At 53.3% G+C, this 21948-nt stretch overlaps 1 protein-coding gene and 1 long non-coding RNA gene across 3 annotated transcripts; both read left to right on the forward strand.

The window, feature by feature from the left end:
• Positions 1 to 2974: 2974 nt before the first annotated feature.
• On the forward strand, positions 2975 to 7358 carry Znf703 (zinc finger protein 703). Its single transcript, XM_028861477.2, is given in 3 exon segments — positions 2975 to 3465; positions 4448 to 4912; positions 4914 to 7358. Coding segments are annotated over 3 exon segments (1806 nt in total). The 5' UTR covers positions 2975 to 3207; the 3' UTR covers positions 5997 to 7358.
• Positions 7359 to 9635: 2277 nt separating this feature from the next.
• On the forward strand, positions 9636 to 14186 carry LOC119089215. Of its 2 annotated transcripts, XR_005093084.1 has the most exons (5): positions 9636 to 9755; positions 9896 to 9977; positions 10822 to 11049; positions 11471 to 12045; positions 13633 to 14186. It is a non-coding gene; the product is annotated as an uncharacterized LOC119089215 (long non-coding RNA). The 2 variants fall into 2 exon arrangements; XR_005093085.1 differs by lacking the exon at positions 11471 to 12045.
• The last annotated feature ends 7762 nt before the right edge of the window (positions 14187 to 21948 follow it).

The raw sequence follows: 21948 nt of genomic DNA on the forward strand, positions 1-21948 counted from the left end.
TGTGGAGCTTAGGGAATGACTTTCCTTAAAAGGACAGCGTAGCCGCGCGGTGGTGGCACATGCCATTAATCCTACCCCTCGGGAGGCAGAGCCAGGAGGATCTCTGTGAGTTCGAGGCCAGCCTGGGCTACAGAGCAAGATCCAGGACAGGCACCAAAACTACACAGAGAAACCCTGTCTCGAAAAACCAAAAAAAAAAAAAAAAAAAAAAAAAAAAAAAAAAGACAGTGTATTATTTCATAGGGAAATTGCCTGCCCCTTCCCGAGTCTGTATATCCTGTCTGTACACTTTCTTCCTTTTCTTCATTTGACATCTCTCTACTCCCTAAATAAATGGTAAATACTCCACTGTCCTTTGTGCTGCCTCCTGGCCCTTTTTTCCATCCACATCTCTAAGTATCCACCCACATCCCTAAGTATCCACCCACATCCCTAAGTATCCACCACATCCCTAAGTATCCACCCACATCCCTAAGTATCCCCCCACCCCCCCCCCCCCCCCCCCCCCCCCCCCCCCCCACATCCCTAAGTATCCACCCACATCCCTAAGTATCCACCCACATCCCTAAGTATCCACCCACATCCCTAAGTATCCACCCACATCCCTAAGTATCCACTCACATCCCTAAGTATCCACTCTCTTTCCCTCCAACTTATTTCCCATTAATAATTTCTAACACACATCTGCTCAGGTCCTAGAAGGATTTCTGGGCTCACTCTTGCAGCGGGACTGCTTACAATGACCAAGGATTCATCTTTACCCGCTAACTCTTCCTTCTTCCTAGTTCTCCCTCCAAGCTCTCCGCAAAGACTAACCCTTCTATGGCCCCACCTTTCTTCTGCTCTTTTCTCCCAAAGGCCAAAGGACCGTGGCGGCTGAAGGAGGCCTCCAAGTTGGACTTTGCTTTGAGACGGGGTCTCACTCTGTAGCACAAGCCAATCTGCAATTCACAAGGTAGGCCAGGGTGGCTTCGAACTCGTGATGCGATCCTCCGGCCTAGCCTCCTGAGTTCTGGGTTTACAAGTACAAGGAGCCGCCATCCCCAGCCTGGAGTAGAATTTTAAGGATAAGTGTTGGCGGTTACCATGAGGTCAGAATGCAAATAATAATAATAATAATAATAATAATAATAATAATAATAATAATAATTAAATGGCGCAGCAAATGGAGATGAGAAGCAAAACTTGACACCAAAAAAAAAAATAAATGAGATCACCTTCCTCCCTCCATGCCTATACCCCTCTTGATGAAATAATGGAAGATAACATCAGAGTCAGGGCATCACTAGCCACTGGTTTTCAACTAATTTTACAAGAATTAAAGATGAGGAAGGGGCAGTTGGCTAATTTCGAAGAAATCTATACACTCTATCCACCAAACAGTGAGGACCCAGGGAGTGCTTGAGTTTAGTGTTAGGACTTGTGTGGCCTTGGAAGGTGCCTGCCCTATTCTCTCCGGAGCGTGATAAAGGTCAGGATGGTGCTCTCACTTCGAAGATCTCTTTGAAATCTCCCGCCCCACTCTTGGGTTCTCACGTTGTCTGGAGCCACTGGTACCAGAGTCAGAGAAAAGACGTGGGTCGGCACCACGCAGTCAGGACCAGATAGTCCTGGGGCAAGACACCTTGCAAAGACCTTACAAAGATGGTCAGAGTGACAAATCAGGGCTGGAAAAGTGGTACTCGGAAGGAATGACGACACCAGCGCGCCTCCACTGGCCGCCGAGGGCAAGCAGAAGTGGTCACTCCAGAGCTGGGACACAAAGGACCGGTGTCACCTGATTGAGCCCGGGGGTCGAGAACTTTAGGTCAGGTTCACGACTATGTAAAAAATCGCTGCCAAGTGTGAATACGTACTTCTCCCGGAAGGCTCGGGGGAATCCGAGAGGGTACTGTTATTATTAATAAAAAGGTTTCATTTCGAAATTTCCCTGGGGGGAAAACCAGTGGAGCAATGTCTGGAGTTGTGCGGTGCCTTGAGCCCCTCCGCTAGGACACACAGGCTTCTCCTGTTAGGCTGCCCCTCACCCCGTCGCCACAGAGCAGCTAGTCACAGCACAGGGAGGAAGCTTTGCTGCTTTAAACGGGACAAGAACCCTGAAACACACCTCAACACGATCTATAATTCAGTGCGCCCCGGGACGTTCCAGGCGCTCCGGGGCGGCGCGCCTTAGCCCGCGTAGCGCGCTGCACCTAGACCGTCTCACCGGGAAGGGACTCCTTCCATTTGCAGGCGGACTGGACAAGCTCAAAGTAGTTGGAACGGCTCACGCGGCGCCCGGGGAATAGTGGATGCCCCCGAGGCTCAGGCGCTTCCAAGTGAACACATCCGGGAGAGGCCAATTAGGGGAAAGAGAACTGGCCGCAGCAGCTTGGAGAAGGGGCCCGGCTCCCCAGGCATGGCCCGCCCCCAGGCGGCCTCCGGGAGAGGCTTGGATCCCAGGACAAGAGCAGGCTCCGTGCGCTCCCACCCCCCGTGTCCCCACCCTAGACACTGGCGACAGCCCCCGCCTGCATGCACACACACACACACACACACACACACACACACACACGGCGCGCCTAGACACTGGCGACAGCCCCCGCCTGCACGCACACACACACACACACACACACACACACACACACACACACACACACACACACACGGGCGCGCGCGCGCGCTGCTGGGAAGCAGCAGCCGGCCACAGGAGGGCCAGCGCAGGGGAGGGCGCGGAGCCCCGCTTCCAAAAGTCCCATCCCTTGTAAATGACCCGCTGGCGAGGGCAGCCCGGGCAGAACCCGGAAAGGGGAGCCGTCCCAGGCGCCCGGCGAAGGCTGGGAGGCGACAGTGGGCGAGGGCCCTTTAAGACTCTCCCCGCCCACCGGCGGCGCCCGCCTCCGCCCGCCGCTCTCCCCGCCCCGGGGTCCGGGAGAGAGCTGCGATTGGGCGGGCGCGGCGATCCCTTTGAAGTGTGGCTGCAGATCGCGGCTATTTGACGTGCAGCTCGCGGAAGGCGAAGGTTTTTGTGTTGCTCGCCTGGGCTAGCGGCGGCGGCGGCGGCGGCGGCAGCGGCGGCGGCTGGAGGTGGAGGAGGGGAGGCGGCACCGAGGCGCAGCGACTGCTGCACGGCGTTCGACGCAGCGGAGCGAGCCCACCCGCCCCGGGAGCTCGCCTCCCGGAGCTTCCCCTCCCTCCCCGCCCCCCCAGTGGCGCTGCCTCCTCCAAATGAGCGATTCGCCCGCTGGATCTAACCCAAGGACACCCGAAAGCAGCGGCAGCGGCGGCAGCGGCAGCGGCGGCGGCGGCGGCGGGAAGAGGCCGGCGGTGCCGGCGGTGGTGTCCCTCCTGCCCCCGGCGGACCCCCTGCGCCAGGCGAACCGGCTTCCGATCAGGGTTCTGAAGATGCTGAGCGCTCACACCGGTCACCTCCTGCACCCGGAGTACCTGCAGCCGCTGTCCTCCACTCCCGTCAGCCCCATTGAGGTCAGTCTCCGGGGCGCTGCCCACCCAGAGCTGAACCCTTTCCGCCACCCATGCTGGGCCCGTGGCCCGGCTCCCTGCCCCCCCCCACACCCCCCATAGCTCATGCGACGCGACTCTCGAGGCTGGCCACGCTGGCGGAGCTCTTGAGGAGGGACGAAAGGCAGGAATCTGACCCCTCTAGGTTCTCCCTAGACTCCCGGGTGGAAGGGTTTTTTGCCCACTCGCCCTTCGGAGCTGCGTGTTTTCTGTCGGACTGGATTTGCGCTTGTGGTGCCCAGAGTCCTTTACTTTCCCTTCTGGCCCCCAGTGTCCTGTGCAAAGACGGCTCCTGGGCCTCCCTCGCCTCCACCCCGACCTGTTCTCTTGGAAACCGCCCGGGTTCCCCTGCATCTTCCCCGGCCTGGTGGGGCACACTGCAGAAAACCCAGGCACTCGAGATCCCGGGTCTTTCTTCATCCCACTTCTCTGGGTGTCCTCTCCCCGGGAAGGAGGGAGGGAGAGAAGGAGGGAGGGAAGGAGAGAGGGAGGGGCTACTCCCAGGGCCAACTGCAGCTCTGCCTTTAGAAGGCGCCTCTCCCCGGCTCCTACCCCGAGCGCCATCACCAGAAACCCGTCCCAAACGAAGTTCTCCCAAACTAAAGGCTTAAGTTTTTCCCCGGGCCAAGAAGAGGGGGAGATTCCTTGGAAAGGGGCGAATCACCACCCCGATTCCGCAGAAGTCACCTTTAACCAGGAGGGCGGGTGCTGAACCGTTTCTCCGGCGCGCCCGCGCCCATGACACACTCAGGGACTACGTTATAACCCACGACGCCAGTGCCATTCTGCCCAGCCGCTCCTCCAGAGCCAGGCCTTCTTCTCGGGGACCCTCTTGGCTAGGCCCCCGTCGCGCGGCCAGGGCCCTGCTTTACGTCCCCGCGCGCTCAGTGGGTCTCCTGATCCTCACCCCCTTCTTCTCCCTCCCCTTTGCCACTGTCTCCCGCAGCTGGACGCCAAGAAGAGTCCGCTGGCCCTGCTAGCCCAGACCTGCTCGCAGATCGGCAAACCCGACCCGCCGCCCTCGTCCAAGCTCAACTCGGTAGCCGCAGCCGCCAACGGGCTGGGATCCGAGAAGGACCCGGGCCGCTCCGCCCCCGGCACCGCCTCCGCGGCCACCGCGCTCAAGCAGCTGGGGGACTCCCCCGCCGAGGACAAGTCCAGCTTCAAGCCCTACTCCAAGGGCTCCGGCGGCGGCGGCGGCGGCGACTCCCGCAAAGACAGCGGCTCCTCGTCCGTGTCCTCCACCTCCTCTTCGTCCTCCTCGTCCCCCGGAGACAAGGCGGGCTTCAGGGTCCCCAGCGCCACCTGCCCTCCCTTTCCCCCGCATGGAGCGCCCGTCTCCACCTCCTCCAACTCGTCTTCACCCGGAGGCTCCCGCGGAGGTTCCCCGCACCACCCAGACTGCAAGAACGGTGGCGGGGCGCGGCGGCGGCGGCGGCGGAGACCTGGACAAGAAAGACCAGGAAGCCAAACCCAGTCCGGAGCCAGCCGCTGGGAGCCGAGGCAGCGGCGGCGGGGACTCGGCTCACGGTGGCCCGGAGGCCGCGGCCTCAGGGCGCAAGTCGGAGCCGCCCTCTGCTCTGGTGGGGGCTGGCCACGTGGCTCCAGTGTCACCCTACAAACCGGGCCACTCGGTGTTCCCGCTCCCGCCCTCCAGCATCGGTTACCACGGCTCGATCGTGGGCGCCTACGCCGGCTACCCGTCTCAGTTCGTGCCTGGCCTGGATCCTAGCAAGTCTGGCTTAGTGGGAGGCCAGCTGTCCGGGGGCCTGGGCCTGCCACCGGGCAAGCCCCCCAGCTCCAGCCCGCTCACCGGGGCCTCCCCGCCCTCCTTCCTGCAGGGATTATGCCGTGACCCCTACTGCCTGGGAGGCTACCACAGCGCCTCGCACCTCGGTGGCTCTAGCTGCTCCACTTGCAGCGCGCACGACCCGGCCGGGCCCAGCCTGAAGGCCGGTGGCTACCCGCTGGTGTACCCGGGGCACCCCTTGCAACCCGCGGCGCTCTCCTCCAGCGCCGCCCAGGCCGCGCTTCCGGGCCATCCTCTCTACACCTATGGCTTCATGCTGCAGAACGAACCGCTACCGCACAGCTGCAACTGGGTGGCGGCCAGCGGGCCCTGCGACAAGCGCTTTGCCACTTCCGAGGAGCTGCTCAGCCATCTACGGACTCACACCGCCCTGCCGGGCGCCGAGAAACTTCTGGCCGCCTACCCCGGGGCCTCGAGCTTGGGCAGCGCCGCCGCCGCGGCGGCAGCCGCAGCCTCTTGCCACCTGCATCTCCCCCCGCCCACCGCCCCAGGCAGCCCCGGATCGCTGTCCTTGCGGAGTCCACACACTTTGGGGCTAAGCCGATACCACCCCTATGGCAAGAGCCACTTATCTACAGCCGGGGGGCTGGCAGTACCGTCCCTCCCCACAGCCGGACCCTACTACTCGCCATATGCGCTGTATGGACAGAGACTAGCCTCCGCCTCGGCGCTCGGATACCAGTAACTACAGCTCTGGCCCCTCCTCCCAGCCCTTCCCCACCCACCCCTTCCTCTCTCGTCCCCCCCTGCCCGCGACGCTGCAACCACTACTGCTTACCCCTACCAGGATCCAGCCCAGCCCTTCCCCCACTGGACTGTGTATTTATTTACTATAATGTTAGCTTACAAGCTGGGAATATAAGTGCATTAATGGCCCACATGAGTCGATGGTATGCAAAAAGTCTGTCTCCCCAAATAATAATATTAACCACCCAGATAACTACATGGTCCCCTTACCTCTCCCTTCCTTTTTTATTTTCTTTTTCTTAGGTATACGTTTTAAGGGTTTTTTGGATTTGTTTTTTTTTTTTTTTTTCTTTTTGACTGGTTTGGTTTTAAGGAATGAAGAGAGTTGGGATTCTACACTTTTAGTTTTCCCGTCTTGGGAAAGTCTCTTGCATGAGTCTTAACTGTTAAAAATGCATTTCTTCCCTTTTCCTCCATCCCCTCTTCTTTCTTTCCATGTGAGGTTTTACTTTTTTTTTTTTTTCCTTTGTACAAAAATAAAATTGTAACAATTTTTTGGGGGGGTCGAGGGGAGCAGCCTTGGTGGCGGGGAGGTCTTGAGCTTTGTTGACTCAGAACTCCAGTGACCCTCCCCAGGACCCCCTCCTTTCCCCACAGGAGCCCTTGGTCCCTCAAATCATATCACAGCCTTGATCCTCCAGGATGCTCAGAGTCCAGGAGCCACCAGCAGGCCTCGTCTGCCGTGGGTCCCTTGACCTCCAACAGACCCACCCATTGTCCCTTCCTGGCCCTTCAGGGACCCACACCTTGCCCTGCCGTCAGATTGCCCGCTGAAGTGGACCGGGCACATCCAGTCCAACGTCTTAAAAGGCCCCGCTGGCACGAAACTGCTGTTGCTATTTTGTGAAGTACCTTACCGTCATTATTTTTTTTTTTCTTCCCTAGTTGGGACTGTGACACCCCCCCACCTCCCGCCCTCCCCTGGTGATAGGGGCGGGGCCAGGGATCCTTGAAGGACCCCTCCAAAGCAGACTAGTCCCAAAGTCATCAGACCAGACAACATTAGTAGCTCTGTTGGGGGCAGGCAGGGGACTCAGGGAGTCCTAGGATCACAGCACTCCCTTTCGCCCTGTCCCAGACCGGAGCCAGCAATCTGCAAAAGCTGGCGGTGGGTTTCCGTGAGTTCCTGCGGTGGCTAGGATTCAAGACTCGACCCGGGTCTTCTCCCCCCACACCTTCCCTCCCTTCCGGTCTTACGCAGCAGCGCCGCCGGGGCCTGCGGGGCCTCTTGTGGGGTGAACAGAGCTCTCTCCCTTGCTAAGACTATTTTGTTAATAAATGGAATACTTGGCTATATTCACACCGTGGTGTGTTTCTCTCTTGGCTCACCATAGTCCCATTTCCAGACACCTCAGCGTATGCCCTTGCTTTTTTTTTGTTTTGTTTTTCTTTAAAAAGCTTAAGGATTTCCTTCTGAGACTGCGGTTCTAAGAAGACGAGTTTAACGCCTTTCCTCTAGGAAGGGACTTGCACCCATGTATTACAAATTACATAAAACCACTTTTACTTTTTTTTCCCCCCATTTGGTTGCTTAGTTCCCAGAGTCACTTCAAAGGCCTTGGCATTTCCTGGGGGCAAAATGGAGCAAGGGCGTGTGTGAAAGTGGATCTTCCTCCGGGCGGGAATTCAAGGGCTATGGGCAGAGAAAGGGAACCAGGAAGGAGAGCTGAGACTTGACTCCCCAGCAGCCTTATCCCCAGCCCGGCGGGAGGGCTCGCAGAGACGTGCCTCTGGCGCCACCTCGTGGCCGTAGTGAGAGCTACAGGCTGAGAGGCCTCAAGTGACTCTAATCCGACTGTCACTTTTCACAGTCCCCAAGACTGAGGATTTGAACTTGGTGCTCGCGGGAGTAGGGGTGACTCTTGACACAGTCAACACTTGCTCCGAGAAATGTTTCATGAGTCTTGGGGGCGGGGGGGCTCCTCACCCAACTCTGCGACTTAGGTCCCCTGCGACTCTGAAAACTCGGAAGCCGGTGTGGGTTTTGCTGAGAATTCTCAGCCAGCCATGACACAGGAACCTGAAGCCGGTCTGATGTCAGGGATCACCTGTGTCCTCTCGTAGTGGAGAGCAGGTGCTGTTTAGTGGGGTGTTGGCCCGGTACTTGCCTACTGCGTGGAATAGCAGTCTCCCGCAGTGAGCATCCAGGATGCCCTGAGCCCAGGTGCCTGAGTCACCAACTGCCTAGTGCCAGTGCGGACGGGCTCTTCTCCTCTGGGGGCAGCCACGGTGGTGCCACAGACCCTGGGCCACCAGCCTCGCTGCACTGCGCATCTCTGGATGCGCCGCAGGGTTGCCCCCCGGGCTTTTGGATTTATTGGTGCTGCCGCTCTGTGCCCTCTCTGTGAGAGTAACCATTGAACAGGTAGTTTGTACCCTGCGGACTTCCTGCTTCTGAAGCTTCGTAGGCAGGAGTCAACTGAGGGGGTTGGGGGGTGCGTTCTCCATCTAGATGTATCCAGTGTTGACAAACTGAACCTCTGGGTGGAGGCTCCGTGGAAGGCCGCGCCACTCTGGACTCTAGTACAAAGCGCACACTTTTGCGTCCCCAGATCTTTGTTATCTAGGCAAAATTCTTCTGTCAGCGACGAGAACATCAGGTGGTTGTTGTTGTTTTTAAACCTAGTATTAAGGCTGGTCACTCCATGACTGCATGTTCCAGGGAAAGTAGCCTGGGCTGCTGACATCTGTAGACACAAGGAGAACAGGAATCCAGAGCGGATTGCAACAGGCAGCCTGAGACCAGCCCCAGGTGGACCCGGGGAATCAGCATCCTTTAGAGGGCCACTCTCCTACCCACCTGAAATGCAGGGACTCCTGCCTCCCCCACCTCCACCCACGCTGTTTTCCATGCTATTTATTCTTCTCTCCCCGCCCCCCCCAGCTTTTTTTCTACCCAATTCCCCCCTTTTTTTCTGCAGACACCTTTGTGTTACGTTTCCGAAGCCTGTTAAAAGTCATGGAGAGGGTTCCTAAACTTTTTCTTTCTGCTTTGTGGTCGGTAGCCCTTCCTCCTGGGCACAGGGACTCCTCTGGTTAGGAAGGGAGATGGAAAAGGATTCCTCATCTCCCACAGCTAATAACTTCTCTCCATACTAAAAGAAAGCCTGGCTAATAAGCTGCTTGGCTTCCACCTCCGGTGTGAAGAAAGAAAAAAAAAGCATATTGGAAAACTATTGCGCTTGCGACTAGGGAGGTCACACCAAGCCTGGTTGAACTAACTTGCCCCAAACTACCATGGTAACCAAAGGGCTGGAAATGAAGTTATTATCCTTAAACACCCCCCCCCGACACACACACACACACACACACACACACACACTCACTCATAAACCGGAAAGATTCCTAAGAAACTGCCTATTTTAATTAACTGGTGAGGAGTTTGTTACTTTTGATAGCTTAAGTCCCATTAATTGCCATTTTAATCGAGAAGAATTCTCCCCCAGCAGCTGCCCATTTGTATACTTAACACATCTGGCAACTCCTCCTTGCATTTCTCTATGTCCTTCTCTCCAAATTCCTCTCCCTCCTCCTCCTGCTGCTCCTCCTCCTCCTCTTCCTCTTCCTCCTCCTTCTCTTCCTCCTCTCTCTCCTAATCGCTCCAGCCTCCAGAAAATGGGCCCTGTGTTCGTTCCCAGGGCACCATGGTGGAAGCCATAAAGCTGAAGTCGGAGACACTGGATGTTCCTGGCTCCAGGTTCGATTTTCACACCTCTTGCTAGGTTATTTTTGTGGCCCTGTGGGCAGTGGAGAGGAGAGGAGAGGAGAGGTGGGGGGCGGGGGGTGGAGGCTTGCCCTCAGATTATAGTCTTGACTCAGAGTTGGTTGTGTTTTTAGCCTTCCCAACCATCCTCTGCCATCTATAAAATCCACCACTCTCCATTCGTAGACAGCTCCGATCGCCTGGCTCGGATCCTAGGTACTGTATTTGTGTAAGCGCTAACTCCCTTCTCGTGCGTGTCTGGGTTGGGTAGAATCTGTCTTGCAATAATCCCGAGGCCTGCACTTTATTAATCATTCTGTAGGGGAAGCTGCACTCCAGTTTTCTGTTTGATTTGATTTCATTCATCCTGTCTTTTTGCAAAATAGATGGTTGAGTGCATCCGATAATGTATGGTTTAATTTGGAGCACTATGGGTTTGAATTACCATTTTCATAATGTGCTGTGCATTAATGTGTTACATCATTTATAAAGAGGAATGGGCGAGATTTCAAACTTTCTCCTCAAAGCCAAAGTCACCTGAAGGAAACAAAGCTCAGAGCGCATCGACTCATCTTCTCCTCCCTCCCAAAGTACCTCCTGCCTCCTCCACGGGGTCACATGGCCAGAGCTCATAAAACCAACAGGAGATTTTTTTTCATTCATGTAACGCAGGTGGGTGTGGAGGTTTGGGGGCTACTTGCACATGGCTGCCCTGGGCTGTCCACAGCAGTACAAAGCGCCCCCTCATGATTGCCTAACAACAGCTTTTGCGGCCAACCAGCTTGCATTTTTTTTTTTTTTTTTTTGGCCTAGACCTCCAGTGGATGGTTCTCTGTCGACCCTAATCCCAGCACTCTCTCTCCGATGGCTGTAATAACACCAGCTGTCTGTTACTCAAACTCTGAGTGAGGAGGAAAAGGCACTGATTATCCAAATACAGTCATTAAAGGGGAAATGTGTTTTTAGGACTGTCAGAGTGATTAATGAGGGCTAGCCGTCTTTGCAAATGCACTTGTTTAGTCTAACTGGCAGCTTCTATTTTCCTATTGATTTATTGCAGCCGTTGCCGGGCCTCGGTGTGTGCGAAGTCAGGGCACTTCACAACTGTGCCCTGTTTAAACAGGAAAAGCATGCACCATTTTGTCCAGGAGGGAGGAGGAGGCAGCCTGAAGCCTCCCTCTTTGGTGCGGCCTCCAGGGGTGCAGACCAACAAAGAAGACATTAAAACCTGCCACCAAAGAGGGAAGGAAACGGCTCCCCTTGGTCTTCCCAGTCGTTCGGCTCCAAGGTCAGTGGAGACCCATCGGGCCCCGGGACAAAGCCTGGCCTCTTATAACCCTCAGCCTGTCCACATTTCTCCAGTGGCCAGAGTCCAGCTGTCAGTCACTGGGTCAAAGGACAGGAAAGGGACCCAGCAGAGAAAGAGCCAAGAGAGGGAACTGATGAAGCCAGGAAGAAAAAAAAAAAAAAAAAAAAAAAACAGAAGTCACCAGACCCCTGTAGTCCAGCAAGGGTGGGTATGCAGTGCATACATACATACATACATACATACATACATACATACACACAGTTGGGTTCTACTTTGAAAGAGAGATGTGTGGGGGACCATCAAAGCCATACCTCCATCTTTGTATTTATGCATTTCCTGTTTGGATAAACCAAGAATGGCAGCTTGAGAAGCCTCACAGTGGGGCATTTGTACTTTTCAGGTGGTGGTTAGTGGTCCCAGACAAGAGTTCACAGAGACGGTGTGCATCCTGGGTGCAGGATGATGCTACGCAGTGCCGAAGGCGACTCGGGAAACGTCTTGCTCACGAGACAGGGAACGCGGTGGGATGGTGTGTAACTGTAGCGCTGCACATCTGAGCCAGCACCACATTGTGCCGTGCGGACAGAAGGACACGGCGAGGTGGGGGCCACAGCGGGAGAGGATAGGGCTAATCGGAGGGACAGTGGCGGACCTCGGGCTCCCGGCTCTGGCGGTCCCTTGCCTCTTCCGAAGGCTTCGGGTTAGTCAAGGCCTTCTCTAGGGAGGAGAAGGATGGATTTGAGCCCCTCGGTCAGTAATTCCCGCTGCCAGAGCGAATCAAGAAACAGGTCTTGGGGCCCGGAGAGACGGTTGGTTCAGTGGTTAGTAACACTTGCTGCTCTTCCAGAAGACTGGAGTTTGGCTGGCAACCACCTCTAACTCCGCTTCCAAGGGATCTGGCTCCCTCTTCTGGCCTCCGCCAGCACTTGCCTGCTTGTGGCCATCACTCACATGGACACATACACTTGAGTAAAAGTAATAACAATTTTTTTTTTAAGAAACAGATTTTAACCCATGTTGTAAACCATAGGGCTGATGATATATAGTAGTAAGTTCAGCATTTGGCAAGGCTGAGGCAGAAAGATATCGAGTGTGAGGCTATCCTGGGCTAGAGAATAAGGTCCTTGTGGTAATCTGAATAGAAATCCCCCCACCAGTCCCATAGGAAGAGGCACTATTAGGAGGTGTGGCCTTGTTGGAGTGGGTGTGGCCTCGTCGGAGTGGGTGTGGCCTCGTTGGAGTGGGTGTGGCCTCGTTGGAGTGGGTGTGGCCTTGGAGGAAATGTGTCACTGTGGGGTGGGCTTTGAAGTCTCAGATCCTCACGGTGACCCAGTATGGCACTCTCTCCCTGCTGTCTGCCAAAGCGGATGTAGAACTCCCAGCTACCTCTCCAGCACCGCGTCTCCCTGTGGGCCACCATGTCCTGCCATGACGATAACGGACTGAACCTCTGAACTGTAAGCCAGTCCCGATTCAACATTTTCCTTTGTAAGAGTTGCCGTCGTCATGGCGTCTTTCCACAGCAGGAGAAGATGGCCCTACCTCAAGAAAAAAAGGAATACATCTGAATTACCACCCATCCACTCTTTCCTGATCAGCGTGCACCTTCTGCGCACCAGTCCTGAGGTGGACAGAGTTGGTACTTACGTCTTCCCGAGTGAAGACCCTTCCCAACATTCCTAGGGTGGTGGCCATCACCATCCCTATTAACAACACTGCCTGTAGCAGGAAAAGCTGCCGCTGGATTTTGAGTCGCAGATGAACGGGGAACGTTTTTCTCAAGACAAAATAAATTGAACCTACAGCGTAGGAGAAAAGAGAGTGCCCGCACTCTGTAAACTTCAGAATGGAGGGAGACCAGCGGGATCAGTGTGCGTTGGTGAGCTTGGAGACTCTGGGGGAAGTCCGGCCTGTCTTGTCATTGCGCAGCTAGCCGGAGAGCTCTGAGCTAGAAGGCAGGAGATGTAGCTGTTGTTTCTGTTTCTAAAACCTAATTGCATAACAAAATCCATCACTCTGTACACTAAGTTAAAAATGTTAAAGGTGGGGGGTGGGGGGCTGGAGAGAAGACTCAGTTAAGAGCACTGACTGTTCTTCCAGAGAACCGAGGTTTGATTTCCAGCACCCATATGGTTCACAGTCATCCGTTAACTCCAGTTCCAAGGGAATCGTTCACACTCTTCTGACCTCCATGGGCACCAGGCACACACATAATGCACAGGCATGCATGTAGGCAAAACACCCATACATACAAAATAAATAAATGATATTTTTATTAAAACAACAACAACAACGTAACTTCTAGCCAGGAGTAATGGTGCACACCTGTAATCCTAGTACTCAGACAGGATTACACAGACAGGAGGATCTTGAGTCTAAGGTTACCCTGAAGTACGCAACAAGCTCCAGGGTAGCCTACTTCAAAATGACTAATTAATTATAATAAATAAAACCCAACTGCTGCTGGCCTCTACTGAGTCTATTTTTTTTTTTAATTTCTGAAATGAGATTCTACATACTTATCTCTTATTAACTGGGCTATTTTCTATTTTTTTTTTTAAGGTAGCGTCTTGCTATGACGTCCAAGCTAGCCTAGACATCCTCCTGCCTCAGGCCCTGGAATAGCTGAAACTTCAGACACGGACCACCACCATGCAGCTCCTACGGATTTATGAGCCATTTAAAGACTAAGGCCTCATGATGGGTGTACCTGGCTGGGATGCTGTCACTGGCTCCCATCAAAGTTCCTGTCCGACCTGGAGACACGGCTCAGTGGTAGGATGGGCCGAGCGTACTTGGAGCCCTGGGCTCCATCAGAGTCAATTCCCTGTCAGAGAAGACACTATGGATGCTCCGGTATAGAAACTCCACGGCCTCACTTCACCAGACAGAGGGAAAGGGTGCCCACGAAAAACTCCTCCCCCCAACACTGACTCCTCCAAGGTGAATGACTATGATGGTTTCTTTTAAAATGAATGCTCAGTTATAGTCTGATTCAGGTATTTCAGAAACTGCATGGATAGTTCAGACGGGGTAGAAATTATTTTTAAATAATTTTGAGAATCCTGAGGTTAAACCAAGGTCTTCAAACAGAGTTCAGTTTTTCCGTTTTTTGTTTGTTTGTTTGTTTGTTTTGTTTTGTTTTGTTTTGTTTTTCAAGACAGGGTTTCTCTGTGTAGCTTTGCGCCTTTCCTGGGACTCACTTGGTAGTCCAGGCTGGCCTCGAACTCACAGAGATCCACCTGGCTCTGCCTCCCGAGTGCTGGGATTAAAGGTGTGACCACCACCGCCCGGCCAGAGTTCAGTTTTTCGTAGCCTACAGCCAGTTGCTTTCGGAGAGTGGGACTAGCTTGAGAACTAATGAGAAGCAGATAAACATCAAACCACACTGGAGACCTTTGCTCTGTGTGGGCAGCGGGCATCTCTGCCCAGTTCAGAACCTAACGTAGAGTCGTCTTGGAGCTTAAATCAGAGTCAGATTTGAGACTAGAAACAGCAGTTAGAAAGTGCTATCGCACGCTCCTCCACATCCTGTTTACTCTCCTGGCTGTGTGGATTTGTGAGCATATGTGTGTGTGCGTGTGTGCTATGTGCAAGTGTGTGCTCAGTCCTTACAGGAAACAGCAGGGCTCTGGCTTTTCCAGTAACTTCACACATATGGAACTCTAAGTCAGGCGTGTCTGGGGGAATCAGGAAGCACCGCTCTGTGTGCATCATACCATATATATTGAGTCATATGTATATTCAATATAATAAGATGTGCTCAGCGCTCGGTTCCTCCTTCTGTGTATGTGTGCTGGAGCTGGAACCCAGGGCCTGACACGTACTAAGCAAGTGTTCTACCCCGAGCTATATCCCTAGTCCTAGCTGCTCAATTTTTACGACAAACCACCATTTTCCTTTGGTGATAGGCTGAGATTTAAAGAGGTTAATTACCCGAGATTTCATAGTTAAAGGACTGTGGGAAGCTGGGTATAGAAGCACTCACCAATAGTACCAAGGACTTAGGATACTGAGGCAGGAAGATGACCTTGCCAGATTCAGCAATGTGCTTCCAGCCTAGGTGACGTAACGAGACCCCCCCCCCCATCTCCAACGGAAACAAACAAAAAGGCCGTACTCGGGCTCCTATTGTTCTCCTGACTTTAAAACACTCTGCATTTAGCTCCAGACTTTATATCTTGGGGAATCTCCAAGCTTGATGAACTGGATGCTGCTTGTCCTCCAAAAGAGCTTCGGGAGCTATGTGTGTGCTGCGAAGTGTCTTAGACCACAATGCTGGTCCGGACGGTAGATTCGACTCAGTCCGTAAACGCTCCAAGTGACCACCACATGCCACATAGAACCAGCTGGGATCGAACCCAGGGTGCCACACGTGCGAAGCAATGTTAAGTGAGCGCTCTACTTCCGAGGCAGACCCCACTCCTAAAAATATTTTGTTAAAAGAACTGCATGGATATTGACCATAGATGATGACAAGGTTTGCATCTTGTCGTCATTCCTTCAACAATACAGTGTAACAACTACTTATACAGTGTGGCATCCTATTGAGTCTTATGAGTAACCTACAGATGGTGGAAAAGTTAAGGGTACCTAGGGAATATGAGAATCCTGTGCCATTTTATATAGGAGACAAGCATCCGTGGATTTGGGCACATGAGACAGGCCCTCGAACCAATCTACCTTGACACCAAGGGTGCTGGTACTATAATCTGACCTAGGATTCAACAGCTATGGAGGAACTGGCCTTATTTCAAGGAACTCATTGTTGGATACGGTGTGGAGACACATTCTAGCTAATACACGATAGACTAATGGATCCATCGATGCTGTTTCCATAGCCAGCATTAGCTAGATTCTGTGGCAACAGCAAGTTAACACCAAGTCCCAGTGCCTTTACACAGCGAAGACCTTTCTCCCTCCCTCACATTGCATATCCAATATGGACCAACAACCATTCCCACAGCCACGCTCCACCCAGACCGCAGGGGTAAGACACTTCTTCCGAGTTATTGGTCTATGCAACTGGAGTGGCTCAAAAGCCAATCAGAAGTCTGCGGGGCAGAGGGCAGGGAGGGAGGATCACAAACACTCTGGCATGAGCCACGAATTCAGGGAAGGCCTAAAACCTCTCTCAAAGGCCTCACTGGATAGGCTTGGCTCACGCCCAGACCAGCTCCCTTAAAGTCCACTTCTAGGAACTCTGATTATAACCTGCAAAACTGTCTCGCAGAGGCGCTTAGATTAAGGTTTGATTGCCTGATGGGGACTATGGCTCCATCTCATCAAGTCAACATGTCAGAAACACCACACTATGCTAACTAATTCGTCAGACCTACGGGGACAGCGGACAGCAGAGGATCTCGAATGCATTGTTGCATGCTTCGAGCCAAAAATGGCCCCGGTTGCCTCTTCTGCCGCTAACTGCAAGGCTAATATGCAGATTCTCCCGGTAAGCAGCGGGGAGGTCTAGAGATGCATCCAGTCACATGTTAAACAGGCATGTTCCATCCTGCCGTCCTCAAGCTCATTGTTCTTAGGGAAAACCAGGCCAGTGAAGAGGTACAGGGGTCCTACAGTCACTGAAGGTCACACCATGAATGCCACAGAAGTTCACCTCAGCTCAGCTCACCTCCACCCTGCTTCCTCAGATCTCACAGCCCAAGAGGCTCTCCAAACCCTACTGAGTCTTACTTCCTTGGGCAATGTTGATGCTGAGGTCACAGGGAACATGGGAATTTGATCGTATGGGTCTGTAATCCCAGCACCAAGAGGGTAGAAGCAGAGGAGGGTCGTGAGTTTGAGGCCAGCCTGGGCTACATAAGGAGTCATCCCAGAGTGAGAGCCTGTCTCAAAAATAGAAGGGAAGGAGGGGGGAGAAACTATAGGAAACACAAGCGTACACCCTCCCTCCCAGGGATGTAATGGTCCGGCAGCCTAGTCTGGCATCACTAAGGGCAAAGCAGAAGGCTCAGAGCTACCCAAAGATCAAGACCTGCAGCCTCCACAGAGCTGAGACCTCCACCTTGCAAAGAACCACAGATTGAGCACTTGAGGTGGCATAGAAACCAACTCTCTAGCAAAAAAGGTAAGGGACCTTTGATGTGTTTGATGATGATAATGGCCTCGTGGTGCAATTTACAGGAAGCTAAAGATTGACACAGAGTGACAACGATCACCGGTCACTGGCATCCATGGTCACCAATGCGTGTTGTCAATCGAATGCGCTCCAAGTTCAAGTGAAAAAGTCTGGGCCAAAGGGGCCAGACCTGAGTGAGTCCCTTTCTGCTCTAACATTAACTGAATGCTTACTGTGTATCAGGCACTAAGCTAGCATTCTGCACATGCACCTTCGTCAACAATTCCCTCCAGTAGACCTTGACGCAGAGTCGCAAGAAGAGACAGACGCGAGATCCCCTGATGACCAGGATCGTGTTCCCACCGCCACCAGAGCTACCACATGCCGTTGTCAAGGTGGAGCCCACATCAGCCAAGGCAGCAAGAGGGGCTCCATGGCTCCCATGAAGCCTCTCCTGGGCTGCATCCACAAGGGGAGCCTTGCTCACCTCCGACCCTGCACTCCAGAGACCAAGGTCAAAAAGGAGCCTTCCGGCCCAGGTCACACGTCCCCTCCTGAAGTCTGACACTAGGCACAGATTGTGCCATGCCAATCACCAGCTACAAAAGACTTGTGGAGTCCAGTGTCCAACGCCCCCAATCCCAGTCTTCAGGAAGTTGAGGTGCGAGGATCTTAAGTTCAAGGCCTGCCTGGGCACCTTAGTAAAAGCCTGTTTCAGAAAGCTTTTTGTTTGGTTTTTCCTGGAGAAGTCACAGTACGTGTTAAATGCTACTGGACACACCCTGCACACCAGATTACCTACGATCCCCTATGAAGAACATCACAAACTCACGCTAATCATGCAAATGCAATAACAGCAGACAAAAGGGATAACCCCCAAAAGTGCAAGGCCTTCACAGCACCCTTAGAGTCCCCACCCACCCACCCAAGAAGAGGAAGAAGAGAGCTTGCTGAGAGGACAGCCTGAGCAATACCCAAAGCAGGACTGAGCGCGTGTACTGGGGATGCCCCCCATGCACCTGTTGACCAGCTTGTAGGGGGAACAGAAAGACACCCAAAGCCAGCAGTGGCTTCTGGGCCACCTGCAGGGGTGCAGCCACCCAGCAGGCAGACAAGAGGGGACAGAGGCTCAGCGTAGGGAAGTGGTATGACCAAGCAGATTCAGCAGGAGGGAAGGGCAGCTCTTCACTTGGGGGGGGGGAGACGTTGGATTTGAAGTGAGGGCTGGGCTTCCTCGGCCAACTTTCAAAGTCCCAGCTGCCCACCCTAGACGCTCATCCTCACAGGGACCACCTCCCCGGCTCCGTTAGAGCATCAGGGTCCAGAGAACAGTGTCTTCTTGGGAACTTTTCCCAGGGTCACACCTGCAAAACGGAACTTTGGCCCACATCTCCCGATAGGCACCTGCCTCCTCGTCGTGTGACTTGGCTTCTCCCTCCCCTCTGGACTGTTGGGGAGCTCTTAGCATATTTCTTTGCACCCTTGAACCTCGCTGTGACTCTCCCCCTGGTGCCCCTCCCCCCACCGGGCCATTCCTCCCCCAAGACACACTCACATGCGTGCTCCCTCTCACCCTCACCTCCCTCCCCCCCCTTCCCCTCCATTTGTTTCAATGAACAGACTCTTTTATCTATTCTGTAGGTACAAATGAAGCTGTCAAATTTGATCAGGCGCTTGATATGACAGGCTGTGGGAGTCAGGACCCCTTGAACAGAGTGGGCCTTGTCTGTCACAGCCCGCCTGACACTTCCCATAATGCCCAGACTGATGAGATTCTGAGTAGGGCCCAGCACATTTTCAACTCTATTTTGGGTGAAAACCCTTCTTGAAAGGTCTTGAAAGGAGCTGGCAGTCCCGCCGCCTGGATGATTAATGAGGGTTGGCTCCACAGGATGGATTTCTTCTGGTGCCAACAGCCGTCCTCCCAACAGGCCAGAACGCGTTGCCTCTGACTCCCCCAGTGCTTCCTCTCAGGCATCACCCCCCAAAAGTCCCTTCCCATCAGCCTTCAGACGGCCCCCTCCATCCCTCACTTCTTCTTACCAGCCACCCTCGCTGCCAATCCCCTTCCTTCTCAGCCTCCCCTACACATGGAAAAAGTTAGCCTCACAGCTGAGGGGCCAACTTGAGGGAGCGGGGCCTCCTGGACATCTTGAGAGGAGCGGAGGCTGGTGAGGGACCGTGGAGGACTGGAACCCGTGGACTCCTTGTGTGTACGCCATGCCCCGCATGGACAGGGTGGGCCTTTCTGCTTTTCTTTCAGGGATCTCAGGGGACAAAGGCCCCCAAAGGATGAGACATAAATTCCTTGTTTGTTTTTCTTATCTTTGTGGGGGTTTCCTCAAATGCAATAGCTATTGCAACTTCTACCACTCAAGTCAGGAAGGCACCCGTGGAGGGCAGAAGGCTTAATATCTTGGTCACGAGACACTTCCCTAACAGCCACATGGAGATAATTGGAAGGGCGTCCCACAGCTCCAAATGCCCCTGGGGCACTACCAGCTAAACCAACAACCACCGTGCTGCAGAAAGCCTTTCTGGCCCGGTACCGAAAGAGCCAGGCTCCAAGTGCAGCTTCGCGAACTCCTGTACCCTTCAAGCCCCGCCCTCCCCAGCCCACTCTACGGCAAACTGCAGGGGCCTCCTCTCCCTGCCTACCTTCCTCATCCCTTCCCCAGTCTCTCTCCCCCTCCCTTCCCCATCCGGTAGACCAGCAGTGGCCACATGTTCTGACGACTTTCAAACTCAGAACCCTTCAGGAACCAGCAGGCTGGGTGGAGGTAGTTGGGTTTAGGGATTGTGACTTGTGCTTCATGGTTTTTTGTTTTTGTTTTCTTCCTTTCTTTCATTTTGATAAAATATCCCCATTTAGGCCAGGCTGGCCTTCAAACTTGCAATCCCCCTGTTTCCCTGGAGCTAAGATGCCCATGGGGCTTCTTTTCCCTCTGAGTCAGCCCCTCTCTATGTTGTTCAAGGGTCAGCCCCACGAGTAACTGCACTTACAGGCATACACCACTATCACCAAGTGGAAATTTATTTTGTCTTTTTTTTTTTTTTTAAGCACTCATAGATTTCCTTTTCAAACTAGGTTTGAGGTCTGGGAAAGAAACCGAGCCCCTGTAGCCAGAGGGTCCCCTTTTTAACCTCTTCCTTTCCTCTAAGAAGAGAGGAAGAAACCGGAATACACGCAGGGTAAGTGCCTAACCATCTTTGAGGTCCCCCTCCACTTACACTTGAACCTGAGACCATCCACACTGTCCGTCAGCACCGTTCATGTGTTACCAGACACTAAACTGGCTCTGGGCAGACAACAGTCAGTCAAAACATGCAGCTGACAGGTAAGGAGATGAAGCCTACACATTTCAGTACATAATTGTGAATTGCAGGGTAGTAATGAGAGAAATGGGGAGCGCTGTATGAGACACACAGGAGGTATAATGAGGAATCCTCTTTTAGAACAAAGTTCCAAGAAGGCCTCACTGGAGCGAGACACTTACACTAGGACCCACCCAGAGGCTAAATGAGGTTGGCCCGGTGAAAAATGTGCTGGAAAAAGTCACCAGTGACTGTCAGCTCACCTCCTTTGTCATGGGGGTCCTGTGATCTTGAGCTGAGACTTCATGGGAGGACAAAGAAACCAACCACACCTCGGCAGAACCTCCCAAGCAATGAGCAGGGAGGAAAGGGAAGTCCAGGAAATGCAGAAGGAGGCCACCGACCGACAACAGCCTGGGCAAGGCAGGAAGATCTCTGCACCCGAGGCTGGGAGCAAGAGTGTGCAGAATGGATGTCTCTCAGCATGTTGCAGGGCCCACGGGGAGGCGCTAGGCAGCCTTCTAGCTCCTAGAACTCACTATACAATAAAAGACACCGAGGGAGATGAAAATCAAGGAATAATCCCTCACATCAGCACAGAATAATTACAAGCCCCTTGCCGGAAGTGTATAGCTTGAGGAAAACTTAGTCTTCTTTCTTCCAAAAGATGATTTTTTTTTTGGGGGGGGTTGCAAAACAGGGTTTCTCTATGTAGTTTTGGTGCCTGTTCCGGATCTCACTCTGTAGACCAGGCTGGCCTTGAACCCACAGAGATCCGCCTGCCTCTGCCTCCCGAGTGCTGGGATTAAAGGCATGCGCTACCACCGCCCAGCCAAAAGATAATTTTTAAAGGAATTATAGAAGAGTATGTTTCTGACTTTTGGAAAACTCCCAGGCTCTATTTTCAGTTGGCTTTCTTACACATGACAAATGCCTGAGATAATCAACTTTCTTTTAAAGAATGAAAGGTTTGGGAGTTAAGAAAATCTGCAGTTCTTGCAGAGGACCCAGGTTTGGTTCCTAGCACCCACATGGTCACTCACAACCATCTGTAACTCAAGTTCTGAGGAACCCGACACCCTCTTCTGGCCTCCACATGCACCAGGTACACACATGGCACACATACATTACATGTAGGCAAAAGACTCGAACACACAAAATAAAAATAAGTGAAAAATTTTAAAAAGCATTTAAACAGGGAGATTAAGCAGGTTGGCGGCTTATATCTGTAATCCAAGTGCTCCAGGGAGCTGAGGCAGAAGAATCACCACCAGTTGAGGCCATCATGAACTACATAGTGAGTTCTAGACAGCCTTGGCTACAGAGTGAGACTCTATCTAAGAAACAAACAAAGACAAAAGGTTCATTTTGGCTCCAAGTTTCGATCTATAGCATGTGCCCTGTCCCTTTGGAGCCTGTGGCCAAGCAGCATGTCCTGGAGCGACACACACTAGAGCAGATCATTCTATTCGTGATCAGGAGAC

This window comes from Peromyscus leucopus, chromosome 17 (assembly GCF_004664715.2).
Source record: "Peromyscus leucopus breed LL Stock chromosome 17, UCI_PerLeu_2.1, whole genome shotgun sequence".
Taxonomy (NCBI): domain Eukaryota; kingdom Metazoa; phylum Chordata; class Mammalia; order Rodentia; family Cricetidae; genus Peromyscus; species Peromyscus leucopus.